The sequence below is a fragment of the Dasypus novemcinctus genome, chromosome 7 (assembly GCF_030445035.2).
Source record: "Dasypus novemcinctus isolate mDasNov1 chromosome 7, mDasNov1.1.hap2, whole genome shotgun sequence".
NCBI classification, from domain to species: Eukaryota; Metazoa; Chordata; class Mammalia; order Cingulata; family Dasypodidae; genus Dasypus; species Dasypus novemcinctus.
The window spans coordinates 49,511,641-49,537,170 of record NC_080679.1 but is presented as its reverse complement, the minus strand read 5'-3'; the positions used below and the strand labels follow the sequence as shown (position 1 = coordinate 49,537,170).

At 38.3% G+C, this 25,530-nt stretch overlaps 1 protein-coding gene across 16 annotated transcripts in view; it reads right to left on the bottom strand.

Annotated features, from left to right (window-relative positions):
- HECW2 (HECT, C2 and WW domain containing E3 ubiquitin protein ligase 2) overlaps nucleotides 1-25,530 on the bottom strand; it is a 469,060-nt gene that overhangs the window by 14,024 nt on the left and 429,506 nt on the right. For all 16 annotated transcript variants that reach the window (XM_058300431.1, XM_058300434.1, XM_058300432.1 and 13 more), the window contains 7 exons: nucleotides 17,201-17,353; nucleotides 15,444-15,542; nucleotides 11,709-11,838; nucleotides 10,540-10,686; nucleotides 9,777-9,891; nucleotides 6,958-7,043; nucleotides 5,880-5,992 (listed from right to left, as the gene is read on the bottom strand). In XM_058300431.1, coding sequence (XP_058156414.1) covers nucleotides 5,880-5,992; nucleotides 6,958-7,043; nucleotides 9,777-9,891; nucleotides 10,540-10,686; nucleotides 11,709-11,838; nucleotides 15,444-15,542; nucleotides 17,201-17,353 — 843 coding nt within the window. The remainder of the gene's footprint in view (nucleotides 1-5,879; nucleotides 5,993-6,957; nucleotides 7,044-9,776; nucleotides 9,892-10,539; nucleotides 10,687-11,708; nucleotides 11,839-15,443; nucleotides 15,543-17,200; nucleotides 17,354-25,530) is intronic.

The window sequence follows — 25,530 nt, the reverse complement described above, 5'->3', positions numbered from 1 at the left end:
GCGGCACCATTCCTGGGCAGGCTGCACTTTCTTTTCACGCTGGGCGGCTTTCCTCACGGGCGCGGAGTGCGCGTGGGGCTCCCCCACGCGGGGGACACCCTTGCGTGGCACGGCACTCCTTGTGTGCATCAGCACTGCGCATGGCCAGCTCCACACGGGTCAAGGAGGCCCGGGGTTTGAACCGCGGACCTCCCATATGGTAGACCGACGCCCTAACCACTGGGCCAAAGTCCGTTTCCCTAGAGTCATTCCTTAAGATTAAAAGTTCTCTGAAAAAATATACTGAGTGCTTACTATGTGCCAGCACTAGGGACAGGCATCTTCAATTCAAACAAGATCCCTGCTCTCATCAAGTTATATTCTAGGGGAGGAGATGAATAATCAATTAGTAAATCAATAGTAAACATGATGATGGACTGGGGTACACCCTATGTAGGAAAGAAGATGTGACACATCTTTTTAGAAAGAAAATGGACACATGGAGAGAAAAGTTTGACAAAATTTTCTGAAGAGATGGAGTCTGAGCTAAGTCCTAGGGGATGAGAAAGAGCCAACCATATGAAGAACCAGCACAAAAGGTTTCTGAACAGCAAGTTCCAGAGTCCTGAGATAGAACTGAGTGTAGCATGTTCAAAGAAGAGAAAGAAGTCTGGTGGCTGGAGCTGGCCAGGGAAGAGTACACGTTTTGAGGTAGGAGTGGTGGCCAGGCCAGGTCACCCAGCCGGTGGTCTTCAGTAAGGAGTCTGGAGTTTATTTTAAGTCACCGGTGGACTTGAGCAGGGGAGGGAGGTAATCTTAGGAATTCAGAATATACAGTTGCTGAATGCAGAGTGAATGATAGGGTGTGTGGAGTAGAAGCAGGGAGTCTAGCCATCAGTTACTGCAGTAGACCAGGTGAGAGAGGATGGTGCAAAGAGATGAACACCAACTAGTTTTTGCTTTTGAGCTCAGGGAAAGGGAGATAAACCATTCTTTAATTATTATGATATCTGTTAACCTACAGATACATGCTTTAAAGTACAAGGAACATTAGCTGGTTTGACTTGGACTCTTCCATCCTATGTTGCAAGCAGCAATTAAACCTCTTCTGATTTCATTAAATAATCACAAATTCAATAGCTTTAATTTTTATGTAATTTACTAAAAAGTTCCTTTTTATACACAATTTGTTTTCATGATAAATTTACCTGTCTCGCAGACTAAAGACCAATCCAAAAAGGTAGATCACTTTGAAAGATTTTTAATAAAGTAATATTGCTAGCCATTACTAATAGGTTTTTTTAGCACATGCTAATTCAATGGTAGAATAAAGTAAACATTTTAAATATTATTGTTAAATAGTGAGTAGAAGGGAAGAAGGGAAAAGAATTAAAGAGGGCCTTGTGTCAGAGATTATATTACAGAGCAGACAATTAGAGGACAATCTTCTGCTAATCCCCTCCCAAACCAAATGCCACGTCAGCTAACTTGCAGGTGGTGGGGATCAGTATGTCTCAAGGCAACTATAGAAAAAAGGAGACACCAAAGAGTTCTTTTAATACCTATCTCTTGTTCTGGAAATTTTTTAAATGAAGAAAGATGACACCATATCACAGGATTTCTTGGTTATTTTCCTATTTGCTAGCTGATAATTTAGTTTGCTATAGACAATGTTCTTTCCACCAGAAGGGGAAAACTGAATTATTGATGATATGTAGAGCATATTTAATGACACGGAAAGAAGTTCACAATACAGTTAAATATGGAAAGCAAAAAGCATGTCAGGTAGTATGATTGTATTTTTATTTTTAAAAATTGTGCATGGGGAGCGGGTGTAGCTCAGTCATTATGTGCCTGCTTCCCATGTACAAGGTCCCGAGCTCAATTCCTGGTACCTCCTGAAAAAAAAAAAGTTAAAAAAAAAATTGTGTGTGTGTGTGAAAAAATGACTGGAAGCACACAACTGAAATGTTAACAAAGGTAATCTCAGTAGTGGACTTGTGATTGATATCTGTATATATATTTTTGACTTCTTGGAATTTTTTGTAGAAAGACAGTTTTCCTTTCACACAAATAAAAAGGGATGTTTAAAAGTGAAAAAAAAGTTGTCATTTAAAAAACAATCTTTTAGAAAAAACTGAGACGGATTTCAAAATTAATTCTTTTTTTTAAAGTTTTTATTTTTGTATTTCATAATCAATTCTTAAATCTTATTCCTTAACTTTGGTTAGCATTTAATTCATAGTAATCTCCAGACAAAGCCATTTTCAAAAATTAGTGCCTCGGTTCTCCACTCTTCCTGTTTGGCAAAAACCGAGGCCCAACCATCTCCATTGCAGCTCTCCAACTCCTCTGTACCATCATGCTATTTGACAAGGACTTCAGAGATGAACATAGGAATTCTACACCAGAATGGGAGAGAGGATTAGACCTGTGTTTTCCAGGCTGGCATGCTAACAGCCTGGTTTTAAGAATGTTTGAGACCAATTGCCATAAAGTGAATTTACTAACTCATAAAATCCATCACAGCACAGGGGGATAGGAAGTCTTCACAGAAATGCAGATTACAGAGCTAACCACCAACCACAAAGCAGAGGAAGCACTGTAAGTCTCCATGGAAACACCCGTCTACCTCCGTCATTACTTATCATCTGGGTCTCCAGTTAGGTTATTACCATAAAAGAGAAAAACGAGCCATTGACTCAACTTGTACTGGCTTCAGAAACTACCATATACACTTTAATATACTTCTTGATCCACCTTTTGAACCATACTATACACTGGTACCACAAAATTAGGCTAGGAAATCTGAGAAAAGAATGAGACTCACATTTGCTTGCTTGAAAGGTTGAAAGGCCCTCTGTCATTCATGTCTAGAAAGACTGATGCCCTTCCTCATTGATTCCACTTGCCAGGCCCGCTTGTTCTCATCCTCTGGCCCCATCTGACTCTCCTGCTGGATATAGCCTCCCATGCCTGACACAAGATGATGCCAAGCTTCTTAGAGGGTAATTATTTTTAAGTAAAATGAGCATCCATTTTCTCTCCAGTATATGCAATGTCACATTTTAAACATTAAACCCTGTCTCACTAATAATAAGAAATACATTGGGGCTGAAGCCAACCTTGAGACAGACCTGCTCTTCAGCTCTGTCACAAAGACCTACCAGGAAATACCAAGAAAATGACTTCAGTGTATCTGTTCCAATGGTAGGAGAGAGAGACTCAGTAATTTAAAATCTTTTTAGACCACAACCAATCTCATAGACATTTTTATACCTAAGTAACACCCCAGTTTCATAAAAGATGATGACAATGTCATCAGTGAAGAAATCATTTCCAGTAAAATCATACTGTCTGCACTGAGGTTCTTCTTTTTATTTTTTCCCCCAAGTGTATTATTTTGTGTAACATGTTTTAATAGTTACAGTGCTATGGTAGCTTACAGGAGATTCAGGATAAAAGGCTAAAAAGAACAAAGAAAAACTAATATTCTGAAGGATCCTCATATACATTATCTCACTCAATTGTCACCAATACTCTTTGAGCATGGCATTGTTACTCCTACTTTATAAAGTTGAATCTAGGGTCTTGCTTAGGACCATCCCAAAAGGTGATAGAGCTGAGCAGTACGCAAATACCTCTTAGTTAGGTCATATAATTTGACTGTAATGCCAAAGTAGACTAGCCAAGTAGCTCTTTTCTTTCATCAGACCCTAAAATTTAGGGCTTGTTATAGAATTTGAAAATAGGTTGCTTGCTCCATGTGTCTCATGTCATTTTATTTGTGCTATTTTATAATCTGGGTACAAGGAATGTAGAAGCAGCCTTAGGTCATAATGAAAAGAGGAAGAAACAACAATGCCTATTTCCCAACTGGGTGTGTGCAATGGTCCTGAGGAACACCACAGTGATGATGAATCAGCACTCGAACTTCCTGGAACTCCCGGGGAAGTAGGCATGCGAATCAGGCCAACCACCAAGAGGCTTCATCTACCTTTTGGCATTACATCTTGCCTAACCGAAACTAATGTACACCCTCTCCTTGGCTTTTTACAGGTGAGGAAACTAACGTCCAGAGGCCAACTGACCTTCTAGGTCAAGAGTTAGCTGGTGGCAGAGGCAGTACTAGAATGCAGGCCTTTTAGCTCCCAACCCTGTACTCTTTTTAGTATGCTGCCACCTGTCCAATACCTATTACAGATGATGGTGACAGAAATCATAAGGGCAGTCACCACTTATAGGATGCTTACTCGAGGCCAGGCACTACAGGAAGTGTTTTTCATGAAGGATCTCGTTTAATCCTCGGAATCACATACCTACTAGGTAGTTGAGGAAACAGAGGCCCAGAAAGATTAAGCACCTTTTCCAAGGTCCCAGTGCAGGTAAAAAACAGAGCTGGGATTGAGCTCAGGTCTCTCTGAAGCTTAAGCTTAATGTATATATCAAATTGCCTCTCTCTGTTGACCAGGTCTGGAGAAAACTGCAGTGATTAAATATGAACAGCTGAAACATCTGCTTATCGTTAGTTTATTCCATCCCCTTTAGTGGCTTTACAGAAAGAGAACTCAACAGAAAGGTAATGTATTTAACCGACCCTTTCCTGCTCTCTCAATGCTAGTCCTTGAGAGTTGCTCAGATGGGTGAAAGGCCTTATTTAAATAATCTAAATCTGTTTTTGAGATACAAATATGTGTTTAAGGTGAGTGGGGAGAAACCCAAACATTATCAAAGCATAATGTGACAGGCAAGTAGAGAAATCATAAAATAAATGAATCCTTTAGATATTGAAATTACAGTCTCACAAATGTGGAACATGATACTTTTGTTCCTTCTGACATCAAGCATGTCAGGGTAATAGGTGTTTGGATGTGGTTCCTCTGTTCAGGTTGTGATGCACATCCGAGGAGGGGTAGGGGAGCCCCTGAGTCTATATTATTCATTGCTCTCTGTATTTGTATGTTCAGTGCCCCACTTTTTCACCTGTAGATGCTAAGAACATGATATTTAAGAGCTAGTGTCTTGCAACTGCTAAGAAGGGAAGCCTTGATAAGTTTAGTCTGAGTCACCTATTCTTACAGATACTGAGGATGACATCTTGGCGTACCTAATATCACTTGGGTAGATCATTTAACCTCTCCATAGTACAGTTTTATTATTAGTAAAATGAGAGAAATTTTTTACCTCAAAAATTCTATGGTATTACTGCTGATTGGATAAAGGAGTTCCAAAACAAAATTTCTTCCCTTCCTTTTTAAATTCTTTCACTTCCTTTCCTTTTGTTCTGACTCCAGTTCTCTCCTTTCAAGCTCAAATACATCTTTCTTCACAAACTCCACCTTACCAATCTCTTGTGGCATTTATTATAATAGTAATAAATTGAGTTCTTCCCACTCCAAGTAAATGTATGATCTTATTATGAGTGAAAATACAATGCAGAGAGCATTAACATGGAATTAAATAAAACATGTAAGATACAGGCAAAAGGTATAGAACACATTCACATGATTTAATATTCTTTATAAACCACATGGCAATTTTTAGTAAAGGAATTCTAAATAGTTATTAAAACAACTCTAAAACTAGAGCTCCTGGAAACATTCAAATTTATCACAAAGAGTCACAGTATGATGACTGAGATCGCTTTACTTTTGCTAGCAAATGCTTTGCTTTTGTTACATTTTGTATTTTCAGACAGAGAAAATGGCGTATGTGACCAGGGAAGTACTCTTTCTTCCCCCCGTCATTTAGAAAGGTAATCAGAAATAAATTCATTCTAAAAGCTTTCCCAGTCTCCCAAACTTTAATCATAAAAATTGCTATATATTAATATATACATACGTTCAAGTCTCCCCTCCACCACTGTAGTGACAGTAAACAAATGTTGGTTTCTACTTAACCTTGGAAGAGCGGTGATTTTCCCCCATTTCTCCACACAGAATCTTCTTGGGCCGTTGCTCCCTCGGAGAGAAGCAAATCCTTCGTAGGGAATGCTGGATGTGCCTGTGACAAACTATCAACCCAAGAAAATGGAAGTCAGACACCTGCAGCCAGGAAAGACATCACGTCATTCACGTGCAGAGCTCCCAAGGAAGAGCTGCACACTACTTGCTGATGGAAGAGGTTAGTAGACGAAACTTTATAGGTATGGAATAATCTTAACACCAGGAATCTGACACACAGCCAGAGAAGAGCGCTGAAAAAGGGCAGCACATTATAAAAGGGAGGGAGATGTGGAGAATTTGTGGAAGATAAAACACCCTGTAGAGATGACCAGCTTAGAACCTCAGCCCAGGCACATTCCCCAATATGTATGAATAAGTGGGTGTTAATTAACTAACAAATACAGTCTTCAATCAACTCAAGGTGAACAAAACAGAATTTCAGGGCTTGCAAGTGTAAGGACCAGTCCCTTGATCCAAAAGAACTAAGGCTCCAGAGGGCTTCCTTGCATCTGCTATTTAGTAGCAACCTTCCAGCAACTGCCCTGGGTAATTATAAACACCAAAAGAAAATAAGGAGTTAGTTTTCCCATGTTTGCCCTTGAATTTCATGGTTGTCTCAAAATTGTGGAAAGTTATAAGAAGGCAAAGAAAGGGCACTTTATTAAGGATCTGGATCACTTCTTCAAGGAATGAAGATCATGGCTTTCTGCTGCTGGGGTTGTTGGCCTGAAGAAGTCCCTGGGGCTTCTTACTGAAGGGGCCAAGCTGCCCTAAAGGTAGATGTGTCCTAGGATTCTTGAACTGCAGGTGGCAATTTCTCACAACTCTAATGAAATCGTTTGACTCGACTGAGAATGTGCTGCATGGTGATAAAGCCACACAATCACGCAATCAGAGGAGGTGGAAAACAGTGTATCCTGCATATCTAGTTAAACACAGTATGTCTTTATTGAGTATACTTAGCAATCATTTAAAAACATAATGCCAACAATAATTATATTAATGCATTCAAAATTAAGTAATGGCATCTTACCTGTAACAACCTTAGACGTTGTTCATTGTTGAATCTTTCCACTGCAGCCCAGAACCACCGAATTACAATATGATTGTCATGGTAACCTATCAAATTAATCATGAAAGCCCACATTACTTTGACTCTTCCATCTTAAGCCACACAGATACATGATAAAAGAATCCTAGACATAAATCACCATCTTAGATTATTTAAAGGCTGACTATAACTTAAGACTAAAGAATAACACTGTAAATATTACCATGAGTATCAGAAGTCAAACAAAGAAAACACTAAATGAAATCAAGAGGTATTTTTCTTTAGTGGGCACCAAATGAAACTGGAGGAAAAGAACATGTACTTTTAACCATGTCAATTTTGAAAAATAAAATCACTGTTATCAGAAATGTTTAACCCTTTCCATTGTGCATTTAAGAAATAATTTTGAGTGCCATTATGCCAAGCATTGTATTAAGTTTGGGTATACAAAACGGCAAAGAAAACAGACCCTCACAGAGCTTCTGGTACAGTAGAAAAGAGACACAATAATTGAATAATAATACAAACAGATACAAAATTGCAAACTGTTTTAAAAGCTGCATATAATGTTCATATCTTGAAAGAAAATTTCTTTCAATGATTTATTACTAAAGAGAGAAAAATGGCCTTGTTTTCTCTATCCAATAAGCTCCAAATAACCAGCAACCTAAATGTTATATTTATCCCGTACTTTAATAGAATTTAATAAAATGTCAAAAGCACATGTGACATGTGGATTAAGGCAGTGGTTGTGGATCCTAAAACCTTACAGCAAACTAAATTCAAGTTCAGAGAGAAGGCTGACAAGGATTAAAGTACAATTGGTGATTCAAACCCACTAATGGAAATATTCAATGTGCACAAAAGCTACTCTGATTCTGAATCAGCAGAAATAAGTTCAAAATAGACATGGTTAGAAACTAAAACTACTTTAAGCAGAATATTCCCTCGCATTTTCAAGTGGTTGTAGGGCTTGGGGGTAATCTGCCTGGTTGTTTGCTATTTGGCCCACTGTCCCCTTTGGAGAAGAAATGCATGCACGTGAAGGGTAAGCAAAACTTGACTAGGCATAGAGTCCTGTGGGTCCACACCCTGCCTTTGTCAAAGACTAGCTATTTGGCACTGAGTAAATAGCTTTCTCATCTACAAAATAATTTCCTTTGCTCCCTATCGCTTTAAAGCTCTTTGATCTTATGAATCAGCCCTTTTCTGTTGCGCTTTTGCTGTTTGTGCCAAACCTTTAACAGGAAGACGGGCAAATGTTTCTCACATTCCCTACAAACAGCTGCCATATGAACATACGGCAAGCGGCAGCACAGGAGCTTCTTCATGCACTGCCAACTAGTTGAGTTAACTAAGATGGCAGGTTAGTAGCTCACCCTTTTCCAGCCTCCCTCTCCCCCATGATCTCCTCTCAAGGATTGCATTTGGTAAGATTTACAATAAAGTTAGAAAATAGGCACTTGATTAGTCATGTACAGTGAATAAAAATTTATATTGTATAAATACAAACATGGCTGACTTGAAATATGTTGCTACTAGAATCTCCTGGGGGGAAGGAATCAGCAAATAATATTTATGGTACAATATAAGTTATATAGCTGCATGTTGGAAAAATGGTGTTCTAGTTAGTAAAAATAACTTGCTAACAAAGTTATAATAACCAAAGCCGTATGTGAATTATACATGGGGTCAATTTTGGAGCAACTGGACTTTAGAAATAACAGCAAGGGAAACTTAATACTGGCTTTCCATGAGAATGGGAGAGGAAGGCCAACCCATGGCAGCAGTGATGAGCAGTGTTAGAAGCAAAAATAATTTAGTAAACATTAAGGCATATTTTCTCCAAGCTTCTAAAGCTGTTTTCTCTATATATTAACTTATAACTAACTGGAAAGCAGTTCAGTCCTCAATTTATTTTGTTAAGTAACTGATACAATGATGTAAAAGTTGTATTTTTCACTCTCCAAGTTCAGAATTACTGGTAATTCCTTAATTTTGAGTTTCAAAGAAACTAGTATTTATTATGAATTTTTAAGACTTTCTGACACTGCAATGAATTTCAGAAAACATTTTTTTTCTTAAAATCATTGGATAAAACTTTAACTCTGGGCTACTTCCCTTTCCCAAAGTGTATTGATTTAACAACTGAATCTTAATGGTTTGGTGCCAGTTACTAATTGAAAATTTGTACTCATCTACAGAAGTGCTACTTCTGAAGTGTTTTGTTTGGTGAGGTGTCAGCAGAGTTTTTAACTAATCTAACAACAATTTCCTTTTCAGTTGGTCTTAACTGAATTGAGAAGGACTTCTTTAATAAACTCTGAATGTTGAGAACCGTGTCTTATTCTATTTAGGTGTTTCAACTGAATTACAACTGGTTAGTACAAGGAAATGTAGAAAAAAACTGTGTTTGCTCATTAGGAAGCTTCAAGGCTGTCTCTGAGTTTCAGAATGAAAGTGAAATAGGTAGGGTTTGACTAGCTTGATCTTGGCTCTTGGGTTCTTCACTAATAATGCCATAAAGCAATTAATTAGTGTGCTTACGGTTACATTCCCTCACCATGATTAAGAGTTACGCATCCTTAGATGGTGTGTAAACAGTCCTCCCTTATTTGACAGATGAGGTAACTAGGCAAAGAAGGGAATGTGCCTTGCCCAAGGTCTCAAAGGAGACTGTGTGAGACCTGATTAGAGGGCAAAGTGCTTTTTGCCTGTCCCGCATTCAGCCCAGCATGCTGAACCATGTGCTTCCTTCAGTCTGAAACTTAGAATCCAGCCATCTATAAATCACATTTCACCTCCTCTATATTCTGTGTTGTTTCTCCAGTCACTGAGGTCTATTTCAGCTGTGCCTGCAATGACCAGTTCCAGTTCTCTTGCATCAAAAACAGACACCAGCCTGGCATCTACCACCTGTGGAATAAAAAAGAAGACAGGAAGAGACTTAAGAACTTGGACAAATATCAGCTATAACTAAGCATTCTTGGAAAAGGAGGGCCCAGGCATTTCGGGAATATTATAGATACACCCTGGGTAGGCACTTAAAAAACTGTAATGTTCTCTACAAATAGAAGGCATTTTTAATATAAGGTTGGTCAAACTTGCCTCAACAGAATATTTGTTTCATAACTGACCACTGACTAATTCAGTTTGTTTTCCTCTTTTGAGAAAGATCTAGTGCTCCTATGGAAAGAGTCATATGGAATACATGGAACAACTCATTCTGACCCTCAGATGCTATCATTTCACATGTCAAGCATGAAATCTGCTTACTCATATCTAAGCATGGGTAAGATGCATGACTTAAATGCTATTAGTTGTCATTAAATCATCAAATCCTATTTTAACTCAAGTTATAACATTTATTTCAATGGTCTCTAATAGTGAATTAAACTTTTTGTGTTCTTGAAACACATAGGAAAATATTAGAATTTTTCAATCTGATAAGCAACAGCAAATACTGCACAAGGACAAATGGAACTCTTCTACACACATTGAGTACAGTAAGACGGCTCTTCGGCTGGGGTGCCTGCACACCTCAGGCCTGTCAGTTGCCTTTACCTCGTAGAAGCCTCGCACTAAGCTCTCTGTTTGTTGTACAACACCCCTCTCAATCCTCCACTTCACCATTCTCTCGATGTACTCCTTCTTGTTCTTCTCTGTGACTGGGATATTGGCACCCCCTGGTTTTAATTCTCGTTCGGTAATCTGAGATTAAAAAACAAAATGAGCACAAAGCAATACTCCTGCTGCTATAAGCACACTGCTACCAACTAGATGAAATCGGTCATCTCCCTGTCTCTGCTCTGCTCAGGTGCTTCCCACAAGCAGGTGGTGAGACAGCCCACACAGAGGACATCCTGTCAAGTGATACATTGTGCTGACACGCACAGCAACATGCAGTAAAATCTAGGTGTTGAGCTGATGTTTGAAAAACTCAGCGGTTTAAGAAAAACTTTATTACAAGTGTTGAAGGTTAAGTCTTTTAAGACAAGATGAATTGGTACCAGGTGCTGGCCGGCTGCAACTTGAATGTTTGACAAAAACACATTTTCACAAATTCTTCAAGAGTTCAGAATTGACTACATATGGAGAGCCAGTTTTCAAGTAAAAATTTACTTGAAGGAAGCAGAATTATACTTAAGTGAATGCTAAATGTAGAACTCCTTTTTCACAATACATGAAATTCAGAAGGCCAGACAAATATTAATGCCTAAATAAAAATCTTACTATATTATTTCCATATGAAATCTGGTAGTCTACCTCTCACCAACTTCGGGAAAAAAAATGTTCTCTACATTCGAACCTTCATCCAAAATACTGTATCTTTCTCACAGATTCAAGCAATCAATCTTAGTTCCTAAATCTGAATGTCAGCTGAGTACAAATGCCAATTAAATAATTAAGTATTTGACTTTGGGATAGCACAGACTGTATTCTACGCAAGGCACATTTTACTATCTTTTGTGGATATTTTAGTTGGAAACAAAGTAAGTATTACTTAGAACATACAAATGGCTTTAATCTGTACATTAGGAATGTTAAACTGCAGTTGGCATTAGAATAATCGTTGCAGTCAAGATTATCTAAACTATACATGAACCTGGGCCTAAATCACCAAACAAGCCTCAAATGAACTAGAGTCCGATGCTTTGCCACTGAATTAATTCTTCACCAACTAACAACATCCAATTAACACACTCAGCCACCAGGTGTTCATGTACACAGACCTGTCCAAAAACTTCTTCATTCACAGTGAACGTGAGGTCCAGGATATCATGGATATCATTGTCTTTCATCCACTGCAGGCTCTGGTGGAACTCCTCATCAAGATATTCTAGATCACTCAGGTCACACAGGCTAGAATGACAGAGACAAACGTGCAGGCATGGCTATTAGCAACATCTCAGGGTCAGGAGGAAAGAAACTAAGATTTAAAGGCAAGCATAAGATCAATAAATAAGCAGTGACTCCAGAATGTTCTTAATCAAGATCAGTAATCAAACTAGTGGACTAATTCAGAAATTTTAACATTCTAACTGTAACATCAGAAAATCCTGGATAGACAAAATATCTTAGGAATCGCCCAGTCCTTTTTTTTTCAATTTTTTTTTTTTAACTGACACAGAACTGGAGGCTCAGAGAGTGGCTGCCATTTGTACAGTCACAATTAATGCCAGAGCAAGAACTGGAACTCAGGTTGATGATTTGGGTCCTGTATTCTTTTCAGCTGTATTTTACTACCCTAAAACAGTGTTCTTCAAATTTGAGATTATTTAAATGCTTTTATACTGTACTTTTTTTTTTCTTTAAGACTAAATTCTGTGATTCATGTTCATATCCTTCCTCCTTTTTTCATGATTCTAACTCTTTCTGTGATTCTGAAAACAGCAAGCTATAGAATTTCTCTATAATGGTAATGGTTTTCTATATTTCTCCCCTTTCTTTTCATTGCAGATGGAGGATCTACATGAGGTGGGGTGACTATTATTGGACCCTGTAGTAAGATGGTAGCAATTTATTTGCTTTAACTGCTTTAAATTTTTCCTCTCATCAGTCCAATATCAAGAGTCATTTGGTTCAGTTTAATCTAAACATTTATAGAGCATCAACTATTTGCCAGATATCTTTGTAACTACTCGATGAGTAGTACTCAGTTTTAGGTGGAAGACAGGCAGACAATTAGATATGTAATATAAAGTGATAAGGGATAATGAAGGGTGGATAACATCTGTAATTTACGTACTTTTATGGACGTTTGTTACACTTCCATTACAAACACAAAAATAAGGTAGATAGAGCTTTCAAAGCAAACATGAGAGACATTTGTTTCAACTTAGAGATAATAAAAACTATCTGGAACAGAAGATACCTACATTAAATCTTGAGTGATGTTTAAAAGTTTGAGAGGTAAAGAGGACTGGGTGAAATGGAGGAGAAGGGGAAGAGAGAGGATGGAGAAGGAGAGAACAACATGAATAAAGCACAAAGGCATGGGATATGCAGAATACTATTATACAAGCTAGTGCTGTCAATAAAGCACAAGATAGAATTTCCAAGGAATTAGCCGGCAGCCGGCCTTGAGTATCATTCTAAAGAGCCTGGAATTCCAGAACTCCTGAAAGGTTTTAAGGCAGGAAAGAATACTGTCAGCTATGAAATGTGAATTTTAAATAATGCCTCTGGAAGTAGCAGAATAGGGACAGATTTAAGGAGGGAGGGCTATCATTAGAGGGTGGAGACCAATTAATAGAGCACTACACTAATCTGGCCAAAATAAGAGAAGTACTTTAATTAGGGCATGGATATTAAGGATGGAAAGGAGAAGATGAATTTGAGATTTAGGAGGTAAATATGCAAAAATTGGTAAACATTTTATTGGGGAGTATAAAGACAGAGATCTAAAATAAGGGTAGCAAAAGAATTTCTGTTGTAAAGCCAATTCTGATTAATTGCCAGTCTGGAGCACTCTAAATTAAAAATATCTTTGAGCCACAAAGAGTTTAGAAGGAAATGATTTGGGATATATACCATGATGGTGGATGGGGAATGGGGTGGGAGGCAGGGAGTGGAGGAACACGGGCTGTGTATTTGCCATCCCTAGATTTCTGACCAGAGTGACTTGAGAATATTGGTATCACTAACCGGAACTGGGCAAATGGAGAAGGTACCCGATTTGAGCCAGGGGAAATTAATGAGTTTAGTTTTAACCATGTTGATTTTGGGGTACCTGTGGGACATCTAAGTGGAGCTATTCAGTGGACTGTTGACCATTTGAGCCTATAACTTAAGAGAGATGAGGACTGGGAGAGAAAACTGGGGACAGGAAGGCAAGAATGGAAGGTACAGAAACACTGGGATTTAAGTCAGAGGTGAACCCCATACAAAAGACAAAAAAGTAAGATTCAAGAGTAAATAAAGATATTAAAAATAGAGGTGATAACAGCAGAACTCAGTGGTGAAACTGAAAGTCACTGAGTGTACACTTTGAATGGAACGTACAAGGCAGGGGACCATGTAGCACAGAGCAGCCAATGATGGATGATGGATTGTAGTTGACAGTATAAATATGAGAATGTTCTCTCATGAACTATAAGAAATATACAATATTAATATATGATGTTAACAATAGAGTGGTTTTGGGGGAAAATACAATAAATGTAAGCTAGGGACTATTGTTAGCAGTTTGATGTTCTTTCATCATTTGCAACAAATTCTCCACAATGATACAAGGTGTTGGTGGTGGGGTGATGTATGGGAATCCTGTATGTTATGCACAATGATTTTATAAACTCACAATTTGTCTAATTAAAAAAAGAATAGATGGGTGGTATTGGGCATGGTCAACGAGTATCAAAAGCAGCAGAAGTGTCCAGCATAATAAGGACACAAAAGTACTCTGTCAAATCATCCATAGGGCACTGGTGTGAAAAAAGGCAGGCTCCAGTGTGCTAAGGCTGTGTCTGTGATATAAGGAAGGATGACAGTGAGTATAAACTGCTCTTTCTGGAAGCTTATCTGAGAAGAGGAGAGAGATAAGGCAATGAAATGGGAAGATGCAAAGTGGGCCAGAGGGAACTGGAAGGAAGAAAATGGCCCAGTGCTTCAGCTGCAAAGACACAGAAAGAGGAGAGGCCAAAAGCCATTTTCCTACTGACCCGCAATAAGGGCCCATGAGAAATAAATTTTGTTTGCTTAAGACCCTTCCTTACATTTGAGGTCTAGACTTCCATTTTACAGAAAGCAGGTATGTGGCCTCCTTTAGGGAATGGCCTGGACAGAACCAGGCAATACTTGTGTGGTTTCTCACAGACAGTTTGCCTTCTGCTCAGCCTTGCAAATGACTACTGATTATAGGACAGAAGCTGATTACTCCACATTTTTCAAGGTCTACAACCTTCATTACAATAACAATGAAGAAAATGTTCCATAGACACTAAATTTTCATCTGCCATTATAAATTACTGCCTTGCATGTCGGGAGGGCTCAATAAAAGATCACTGCCTTCCCCTAAAAACAAAATAAATAAAAACAAGACAAAGGAGAAGAAAACTGAACCAAAAGTAAGCAGTTGAAAGTCTGCATAAGGCAAAATATAAAATGCATCTCATAAAAGACAGAGGCCTATGAATCACCAAGACAAACGCACAACTATTCTATTAATAATCAGCATTAATACCACAAAAATCCCAAGGCTGTATTTGAAGTATAATTGTTTTGAAGAAACATGTGTTGCAACAAATGAGAATAAATTATTCAGGGTCTAGACAGGAATAAAGGGTCAAAAGCAGGAAAAACACAGTAAATGTATTTGAGGATATTAACATATTAGTTTCAGAAATCTAAACCAAGTAGAGTAACAACATGTTGAGATAGTGAACAGATAAACTATGACTTTAACCAAAGACATTTTATAATAATGCATTTTTACATACAAATTATGGAAGCAATAAAAATACTCTTACATCCTAAGAAGAGCCTTATAAAACGGCCGTGTGAAGAAAGCATCCAACAAATACTGGTGTATTAGAGCGAGACCAAGGATCCGACCACTGAACCGGAACCTGGGAAGGAAAAGTGTGAGACAGCTTACGCATCGTGGAGCAATTTCTAAAGGTTCTATTTGCTTTCTAAAATGACTTCAAGCTCTAAATGCCTAAATTTGTCCAAGATGAATTGCCTGCTAGGTCCATGGGAATTTGCATACTGTAGGCCGTATCTTCATTAGGTCAATAATTCATACCTACTTCATGATGATATTTAGAAAGACAATACTCTACCTCCCTGTCCACCCAGCAGCACTCCACACAGCCAACGTGAATTCCCCACGAGGTATTTCAGGGATATTTCCCCAAACCACTGCTAAGAGATGCTGAATGAATGATACCTGGGGGCGGGGGTGGGGGGCAGGGGGGATATCCCTTTCCAGTTTGCTTGTAAGGATATTAGCAGGATTTCTTTAGTACAGACTCAGTAGAAATTTCCTTTTGAGGAAAAGCCCAGTCTCAGATGGAGAAAGTTCCTATCTTTATGCTCTCTCAAACCCCACTCCTGATTATAATTGTCACCATCCAAGAGTTATGCATATGGACATTTGGGGGAGTTTCCTCATGGGGCATTCTGTTCTCTAAAATTTCAAAGCTCAATTCTATTCTGAATCATTCTGGAAACTTTACAAAACATAGTAGTAACAACAATTTGTTCACTGAGATGCAAACATTTTCTCTTTCAAAAGTATTAAAGTTTCAAGCTCTTTTGAAAGTCTAAAAGTGTAAATCCCTGCTGAGGTTCATACTGTCAGTTTGTAATTTTAGTATTTAAGCAGCTATTTTAAGATTAACATCCAGCCCAGCTTGTTTCTCTTTATTTCTGCTTACGTTAGCAAAAATATAATAACTATAGTTAGGAAGACTCCAACTTGTAGCTAAATGGAAGTTAATCTGTAGAATAAGTACTAAAAGTTAATGCCCTCCCCCAATGTTAACCTCATGACCCAAAGAAGCTTTTTCCATGAGTCCTTCTCATGCTCTTTCCTTTGTTAGTATCAGTGAATATTAATAGGAACAAGCAAATAGGGATTATAAAAATATTTAAAATATATAAAAGCAGGGATTTTTTTAAAATTTAAGGACATTTGAGAGGAAAGTAATTTGGGATTTTCAGAATAAATAATCCCTAGTAGGAATCCTAAATCAGATTTCCTTGATAATTTTGCATGAGAAATTAGGAAAGAGCCAATCCCTGATTACAAACTTCAGCACATGGCCACTGCTGCGACTACACACCCCCACCCTTTGGCCATCCTGCTCAAATCCCACTCCCTCAGAGGCAGCCACTTCCCCAGTGGCTGCTCTGGAAGTGGCCTGACCTTGAGGTCATTCCCAGCCGACCTCAGAGCTCACAGATGCCTGACGCTTCAGAGAGGGTCGGGGATCTTTCTGGGAACCTAACATCACCTGGGACTTTGTTTCTATGGGGAAAAAAAACTTTTGAATTCTACACAACTCACTTACATTTGACCTTATGGAACACAATCTATTCAGAGCTTGGAGACTCTCTACATATTTAAATTTGATGTCAGAAACAAGAGTCAAATGAGCTATTTAACCAAAAATACGTTGTCCAAGATAAATAAACTTTTAAAAATGTGGATTCATATAAAAACTGTCACAGAAAGTCAACTGAAGAAAAGGGATAAAAAAAAAACAAACCCACAACTTACCATTCGTGGTGATTGTCTACAAAAGCAGACATAGGACTTATTTGTACTGTGTATGTGTCATTGGCTGAATATTCAAATAAGCCATAATAGGGATTAAAGAGTTCTCTGGATACCAGGAAGAAAAACTCTCTGGAAGGTCCACTGTAATCCAGTCTTTAAAAAAATCCACAAAAAGAACAACCAGTTATTTTTTCTTGGTATATCTTGTGCACATTTTCTACAGAGCTCAACCTTCTATAGAACACTCATTACAAGTCTAATTGCCCACATATCAGGACTGTCCAAAAGGGAGCCAACAACCTTCATCCATGGGACCTGGAATCCTCATGGATTTTGAAACCTTTTTAAAAAGGAGAATAAAGACTTCAATGAGTCAGAGAAAAGATATTAGAGAAACAACCCCACCACCCTCACCCTGCCACCCCAGGGAGATCAGAGGCATAAAGTGGAATGATAGGATTCAAGTGAAAACATTAAATTATAAGGAAAATTACAGACGAGAAAAGTGAGGGTGTCTAAAGCTTCCTAAGGAAGATATTTGGAGCAGAGGCTAAAACTCTATTACTTGAACTATTGTGCAAATTCCTTTTTTACTTGCAAAGACATTGGGATCAAACTGAAGATTAAGAAAAGATTGTGTTAGGTTTGAGGAATGACAAGTAGCCAGCAATGCTGAGATTTAAAAAATGCAGTAAAGAGCTTGCAATAAAGCAATTTGATATGCTAAACTTAAAATGAAAATATAAAGTGCATCTACCTTCTGATGGCAAGTATATATAAGGGGTTCAAAGACTGAAAGGAATACTGAAGGCAGAATGAAAGCAATTGATAAATTTGGGTGGTAGGATTGTGGAAGACTTTTTTATTTTGCTAGCTTTATTCCCCACCCCACCCCCCACCCCCTCTTTTCCTTTTTGGACAATTTATTGCTTTTTTTTTTTTTTTTTATGAGTTTTGTCCAGTGATGGAATTATAGGGCAAAGAAAAGACTGGATGTATCATATTAGAAGGAGAAAAGGGAGCTGGGATACCAGTTTAAAAAATAAAATGGCTTTTATATGTCTTACTTGTGGGTTTAATAGATTAGTGTATTTACTAATAGTTGAACATATTTCAACAATTCACACACTACTTTCTCAATTCTTGCCATATCTGAATATGGCTGTACTATTATTTAGCTAATATTTTTCATTAAATCAACTTCAAATTTACTCACTTTTTCAGTGTAGCTTTGTCTTACACAATACTTATAAAGCCATGATGTGCTAGCTTCATTTTTTCTAATGCACATTAAAAGAAATACATAGCTATCAACATTTAAACAAATGTTAGTCTTCAAAAGACCTAAAGTTACTTTGTAGTACCCACACATCACCAGTGGTAGTCATCACCTTGGCTTCCTCCCACTGTCCTAGTTCTGGCCTCTTATGTCACCAAGACAAGTAGACTACCTCTTCCCCACGAACAGTCTTCACGTATTTAAAGGCTCTCTTTCAGCAAGGACTGGAGTGCCTATTATGTATGGGGTGCTAATCTAGAAGCTGATAATATAAAAATTGTAAGACATTTTTCTTTAGGAATTTTCACCTCCTTTTGCCCCTTCCCCACTCGTGAACATTTCCACTTGGCAGGGCTTTGCATTTTCTTACCACCTTGCCACTGCTCTGGGCACTTTCCAGGGTGGCAAAGCTGACAGGTGTGGCAAGTAAGACTGATCATGACAACCTGCACAGAGTTGGAAAGGAATCTCCCCTCTCCACTAAAGCAGCTTAAAATTACCCTGCCTTTTGGGCAGCCAGTCAACTTTATTGACTTATAATGAGCTAGCCCAAGCCTTTCACCCATGCTGCTTTAACTTGGGGCTTTCCCACCCTGTCTCTGTGTAGCTATGTACCTTTCAAAACCTCAACACTAGATTTTAAATGTTTTCCTATTGAATTTCATTATGTGAGAGTTAGTCCAGGACTCTTGACCACCCAGTTGCTTCTGGGAGTAGCACAGCTCTCTGAGGTTCCCATCAATGGTGAATTTTATCAAAGGATCCTCTGTATCTTTCCAGAAGCAGAAAATGCCAGTGGTCAAGGGCATCTTGGAAGTCATTTTGTCCAATTCCCTCACTTTACAGAGGAGAACACTGAGACTAAAAGAAATTCTCTGACTTGGACCAAGTAAAAGCTCCAACCGAGGACCAGACTTTAATGCAGGTTTCCTGATCCTGTGTTTATGTTCATTACTCTCTTTATAGTCTATCCTTCAGGAAATCTTAAATGCTCAACAAGAATTATATATATATATATATATATATATATATATATATATATATATATATATATATATATATATATATATATATATATAATATATATATTTTAGAGTAGTAGTTAGCAAACAAAGGCCTGCAATCCACCTCTTGGTTTGATAAATGAAGTTTTATCAGGACACGGCCAAGGTATATATTTTTAAAATTTTTACAAATATACTGCCTATGGCTGCTTTGGTGCTACAACAGCAGGGTAGGGTTGTTGTGACAGAGATCATATGTTCTGAAAAAGGCTAAAATATTTACTATCCAGCCTTGAACAGAAAGCACTTGCCAACTCCTATTACAGAAGAAAGCAGGAAAACGCTGCTTTATTAAAATACCTGGATTACTATAAATCCTCTTCTTTAGTGAAGACCCCTTCAAGGAAATAGAACATAAGTACACTATCTTAGGGGGTATGAAACATCAAGGAGTGATCACAATGGCTAAACATTAAACACCGAGCGAGCCCGGGGGTATAGGGGTCACTGAGCTGCAGGGGCTCTCAGAGGCAATTGAGGCATACGATGGAAAAGGGCACAGACAGCTGTAGCATTAGGCAAGTACTTATGAGACAGTTTTCTTACAGAGACAATTGGTAAAATGACTTTTAGCTGCTGAAAATGAAACTGTGGCATTTAGAAGTACCAGACTTTTTTTGTTGTTTTTAGCTTTAACTCTCAGAGTTTTAAAAATACTGCACTTATAGGAGTGTACTATAATTATCTAGTCATGTGTCTTCCTCCCCTATACACATGTTGTCTTAGTCGTTTCTGTATCCCAAGACCCCAGACTGACACGGCCTGGAGGGGCTCAATATACATTGTTGGATCAATAAGTTGAGTTCTGGTCATTCTCTAAAGGAAATTGACACGACTTACATCGCCATTTGGCATCTAGCAAAGTGAATACATTTGCACGAGTCTGACCCTAGGTAGTATTGATTCAATGACATTAATAGCTTATGCCAGTCTCTAAAAAACAACTCAATTAGAGAATACACACATGAATTGTGCTTAAGAAGCTTGGTTGGTTATCAGGTGTACTATTTTCAAAGATGGTAAAGTTTGATACAATAACAAAGATGGAGCTCATTCCCTGGTTTCTTTTTTATGATAATAAGTTGAATCTGCTAAAGATAAGACCAATGTTCACTGAGCAGTTATACTGAGAAGTAAAGCAAATACTTCCTCTTCCCCAGCCACCCACCAGAGGAACTGTAGCTTCCTCAACAGGCCAGGTGTTTATCTGCTGTTTTTTAAACTTTAGAAGCACTGACGGTGTCATTCTGAAACCCAAACTCTTTAAACTTTGATTTGATTATAATCCAAAATTTAGAACTGTACAGGTTGCAGATTATCATTTATATATAAATTGACCTAATTCAATAAGACAGCTCACGGCAAGGTATTTAGTGCATGCCCTTCCCATAATGTCTCAGTAAGCTCTTCCATATAAATAGTTAATATGACTCATATCACAGGGATCGTTTGTTACATTCCTGTTTTGCCAGTTAGGTTGGTTCAGCAGCTAAAGGCTTGGCAGGAAACTCTGGGCAACGGGTGTGTAGCCACACAACAGCTGCATCTGAGGGCACTTCTGAATAAGCACAGATGTCGCTATGGTTGCCATGTAGTTTTGAGCCCCATGAGGTGCTGATAAAGCATTTTAAACACCATCATGTTGCTGGGCTGATGCACCACCCAAGCTGTGAGTAGGCACCCAATATTTGTTAAAATCATGAATTTTATCCTCCAGTTCTTTATTTTCAACTAAGAATTACAGAAAAATAAGTATTCCAATAGAAATAGGCTACAAAGTGAAAGAAGATGATGGCGATGGGAAGTCACATTATTTCCTACAAGTTTTCTTGAAGACAGAAACATCAACCTGAAGACAGAAAGCTTTGCTTTCCTACAAGTTGGTTCAGGCGCACTTGCACTGCGTGCCTTTTGACTCACCCTCAGATATTTATAGAAGCAAGGTATTAGTTCTTGAGCCTTTAAGAAGGCCTGGGTGGGTGAGTCAGGGATTGGGTGAGCAATTACTATGATAAGCAAGGTTTTTAGCTGGTGACACCAAGCCAAAAACCTAGATATAGAAGCATCCTTCCTTAGGGAGGTTTGGGTTATCTAGGTTATGCTGCAAAAGTCTCTTTCTGGAAGCAAACAAGGAGCACCATAACATTTAACATGAAACCATGAAGTTTACCGTGAAGTTTTACAGATTTCTAAGGGATAAATGGCAACTTCTGGACCTCAAACAATTTCTAGTGAGGATGTGACCAGTCATAAATAAGAACTGTTTGTTATTTTATAAAAAAGGGATGGAAGGAAACTGTGTCAAATCTAATCCTCTCTAGTTGTTTTCATCTGCTTTGTTTCAGGAGAAATATTACAGAAAAAGCTAATTTCCTTTTAAATCCTCAAGACAAAAACTGTTTACACATACCCTAGCCCTAGTCTAAGTGCCGCTTTGCAAGACAAGGGACTAATGTCCTATCAATGGCACTAGTACACAATGAACTCATTCTTTCTTAAAGAAAGGTGCCTTTTACATGGCTACCTAAAAAGAGAGGAAGAACAATCACAGCATAAACATTCTCTTTTAATCCAGCAGATTATTTCTTTACTGTTTTGGGTACTGTGAAGTTATCAGAACACAAAAGTCTACCTGGCTGACTTATGACACCACATAAGCTTCAGGACTTTTACTTCTGAAGAAAATAATATGCTGGAGAATATATGGTACTTCTGGTCCCCCTCCCTAAGGAAGCAACTGCAAGGCAGACTGAGGTGCCACAGGAACAAACAAGCGCAGTGTGCCATTTCCCCCCACACTGGGTCAGGATGACTCAGTTCCCAGCCACACCACCACTGCTGACCCTCCCCACCCTCATTCTGCAAGAAGAGATAGCCGAATTAGGGTGTATGGAAATTTTAATGAGTAGGACAAAACCCCCAGCTCTGACCAAATTAAATCAGCAATGGTTTGCTTGGAAACTACTTTTTGTAAAATTCAAGTATAATGTGATGCATTATTTTAGTGAGAAATAATCAGTATTATTGAACTTCTAATTGAATATAGACATCGCAGGTAATCGAATTAATTCTCCCTCACATGTAATTTGTAGTCATCCTGTAAATTTCTGACTACACATTTCTCCATCATTTCTCTTGACTCAACTATTCTAGTTCAGGAACAATCTCTGCTCAAACCAGGGCTGAGTCTCTCTGTGAAATCTGTGAATTCATATCTTTTTTGGAGGGCAAGAAGATGCATTATTCGTAAAACTAAATCCCCTTCTCTTTATGTCTTACACAATCTAGTGTAAATAAAGCTGATTGTGACAGTGTAATCACCTAGGTGGTATCAAAAAGAATTGCAAAGTATCTTCCTTCATAGATACTAGAAAGTTGACATTATTGGCACAGAATAACACAGTACAAATACCAATATCCATACTAATTTGAACTTGCCACAGAGTGAACTCTATTTTATTTTACTCACTATATAGTTATTGCTTTATTGACCCTGGGTGCAGGAGGAATACACGTACCAAAAATTACCTTCGTGGCAATCACTCATCAGACAACAGGGAAATAAGTCATTAAAGGAAATGCTTCCTAAGTTTCCCTAAATCATGGCTGTGCTTTTTTAAATAAAGATTTTTGAAGTTTTTTTAAAAATTTTTTGCAGAAAAGCTACAATGATAGTACAGAGAATTCTTACCCCACATTGAGTTGCCCCTATTATAAGCATCTCACATTAGTAAACTACATTTGTTGCAATTTACTAACCAATAATGATATATTATTATTAACTAAAGTCAATATGTTATTCAGATTTCCTTAGGTTTTACTTATTCTGCCCCAGGACCCCCATCAGGGATGCCACGTAAATTACATTTACTTGTCACATCTCATTGTCACGGCTCCTCTTTGCTGCAAGTTTTCTCACACAGTCATTTCTGATGAACCTGATAGTTTTGAGGACTATGGGTGAGGTATTTTGTAGAATGTCCCTCAAATGGGATTTTTCTGATGTTTTTCTCATGATTAGATGGGGTTATAGGTTTAGCAGAGGAAAACCACAGGGGTAAAATGCCATTTCTCCATCATATCCTAACAAGGGAACAGACGATCAACATACCATTTCACTGTCGATGTTGTCCTTGATCACCTGACTGAGGTTTCTCTATTGTAAATTTACTCCCTCCCGGCTTTCCAGGCTGTGCTCTTCGGAAGGAAGTCACTATGCATAGCCCACACTTAAATAGAGGAGGGTTAGGCTGCATTATTTAGAACTCTTCTGCAAGGAAGCTTTGTCTATTTCCCCCTCCCCCTTCATTAATTCAAGCCCATATGTATGGGCTCATGTATATGCACTTTATAGTTTGGGTTATAAACCAATACTACTTTATTTTATTTTGTTGCTCAAATTGTTCCAGCTTTGGCCCCTGGGAGGTCTTTCAGTTGGCTTCAGTGTCCTCCCTTTGACATGCCCATATAACTGAGTGTTTTGAGCCCTTCCTTACTTTCTGGCACCACAGGATGCCTCAAGCCCTGCTTCTGTATTTCCATTCAAAGTCCTAGAATCAGCCACTTCTTCAAAGAACCCTAGTTTCTTTTACGTAAGAATGGTATTAGAAACCAATACCTGGATGCTAGGTGTAGGTTTTTAAATATCTTTAATTATTAGTGATAGATATGAAGATCTTACAAAATGATACATTTTGAGCTCCATTTATATACTTCAATGGAAAAACTGGGGTAGCTTTTCACTTTGAGTTTTTAATATAATCCAGAAAGAAATGTTGTGATCGCTTATTTGACCAATGTATTTGGGAAGGCTAAAATAACTCCTTACTTTTACGTTGTTTTGAGGTTTTTATTTTTTCAGCAAGAGTACTGTTTGACTATTTAAGTAAGTATATCTAAATATGTCTTAAGAGTCTATATCTAATAATCCTATAAAATTGACATGATAAAGCCATGACTTTTGAAATTATCTGGTTCTATTACTGCTTCAAAACCATATACAAAGGGGCCAGATTAAGAGATTTCCACTGGTGATTGAAGTCACATTGCAAGCATCCTCACTCTTGGTTTCCCTCTGGGTTATGATAGGCGAGAAGCAATGGCGGCAGGAAGCATTTGGATATCAGTGGCAATCAAATATGGAGGCTCAAGCTCCCTTCAGCCTGGCCTGTACATGGGAACCAGTGTCACCAGCCTAGATCACAGAGAGGCCGCATCTGTTCTATTCAATTTTAAGCATAGGGGTGCTAAAGACTCTTCCGTGTTTCACCAAGTTCTCAGCAAACTGTGGTCCAACAATCAAGGAAGCCAGCTGTCTTTCTGGGGGAGGAAAAGCACTCTGATCCAAACCAGACTTGTTATATAAGGAAATACTTGGAATCCCATGCATACCTGTGATAAGGCTAAGAGCATTTGCCCTCATTTTCAATTGTGCACCTTCATATTTAAGCCAACTAACAAAGCTAGGGGTCTATTTCTGCAGGTCAGCAATGAAAGGCTCAGGTAAGCTTCTGCCTGAACTTTGCCTTATTATAGTGTGTACCATACAGGATTTTGCTTTCGTCAAAGGTGGGAGACTCAACAACAGCATCTGTATTAAGAGCAGAGGTTACCAGTCACTAGCTGGAATGGAAAAGATATAGGGGGTAGGAAGACTATCCAGGTAGACCAGAGTTTGGGAATTGTGCTTATGTCCCAGTGCCAGTCCAAGAGCACCAGATAAAAAAGACAAAATGTCTGGGTTTGAATCCTTGTTCTGCTAGTATGTAGCTCCATTAGCACAAGAAAGGTAGTTTATCCTTTGAAAATTCCATTTCACCAACTGCACACTAAATGATTGAATATGTTGGATATTACTACTATTGTTCCCTGATCTAATTAACTCTATTCCTGAGCATGACTGATAGGGCTAGCCTTAAAATGATCCAGATCAACTGAGCCAAGGAGAAGACTAGAGTTCAATCTTGTGACTTTTAAAAGATTCACCG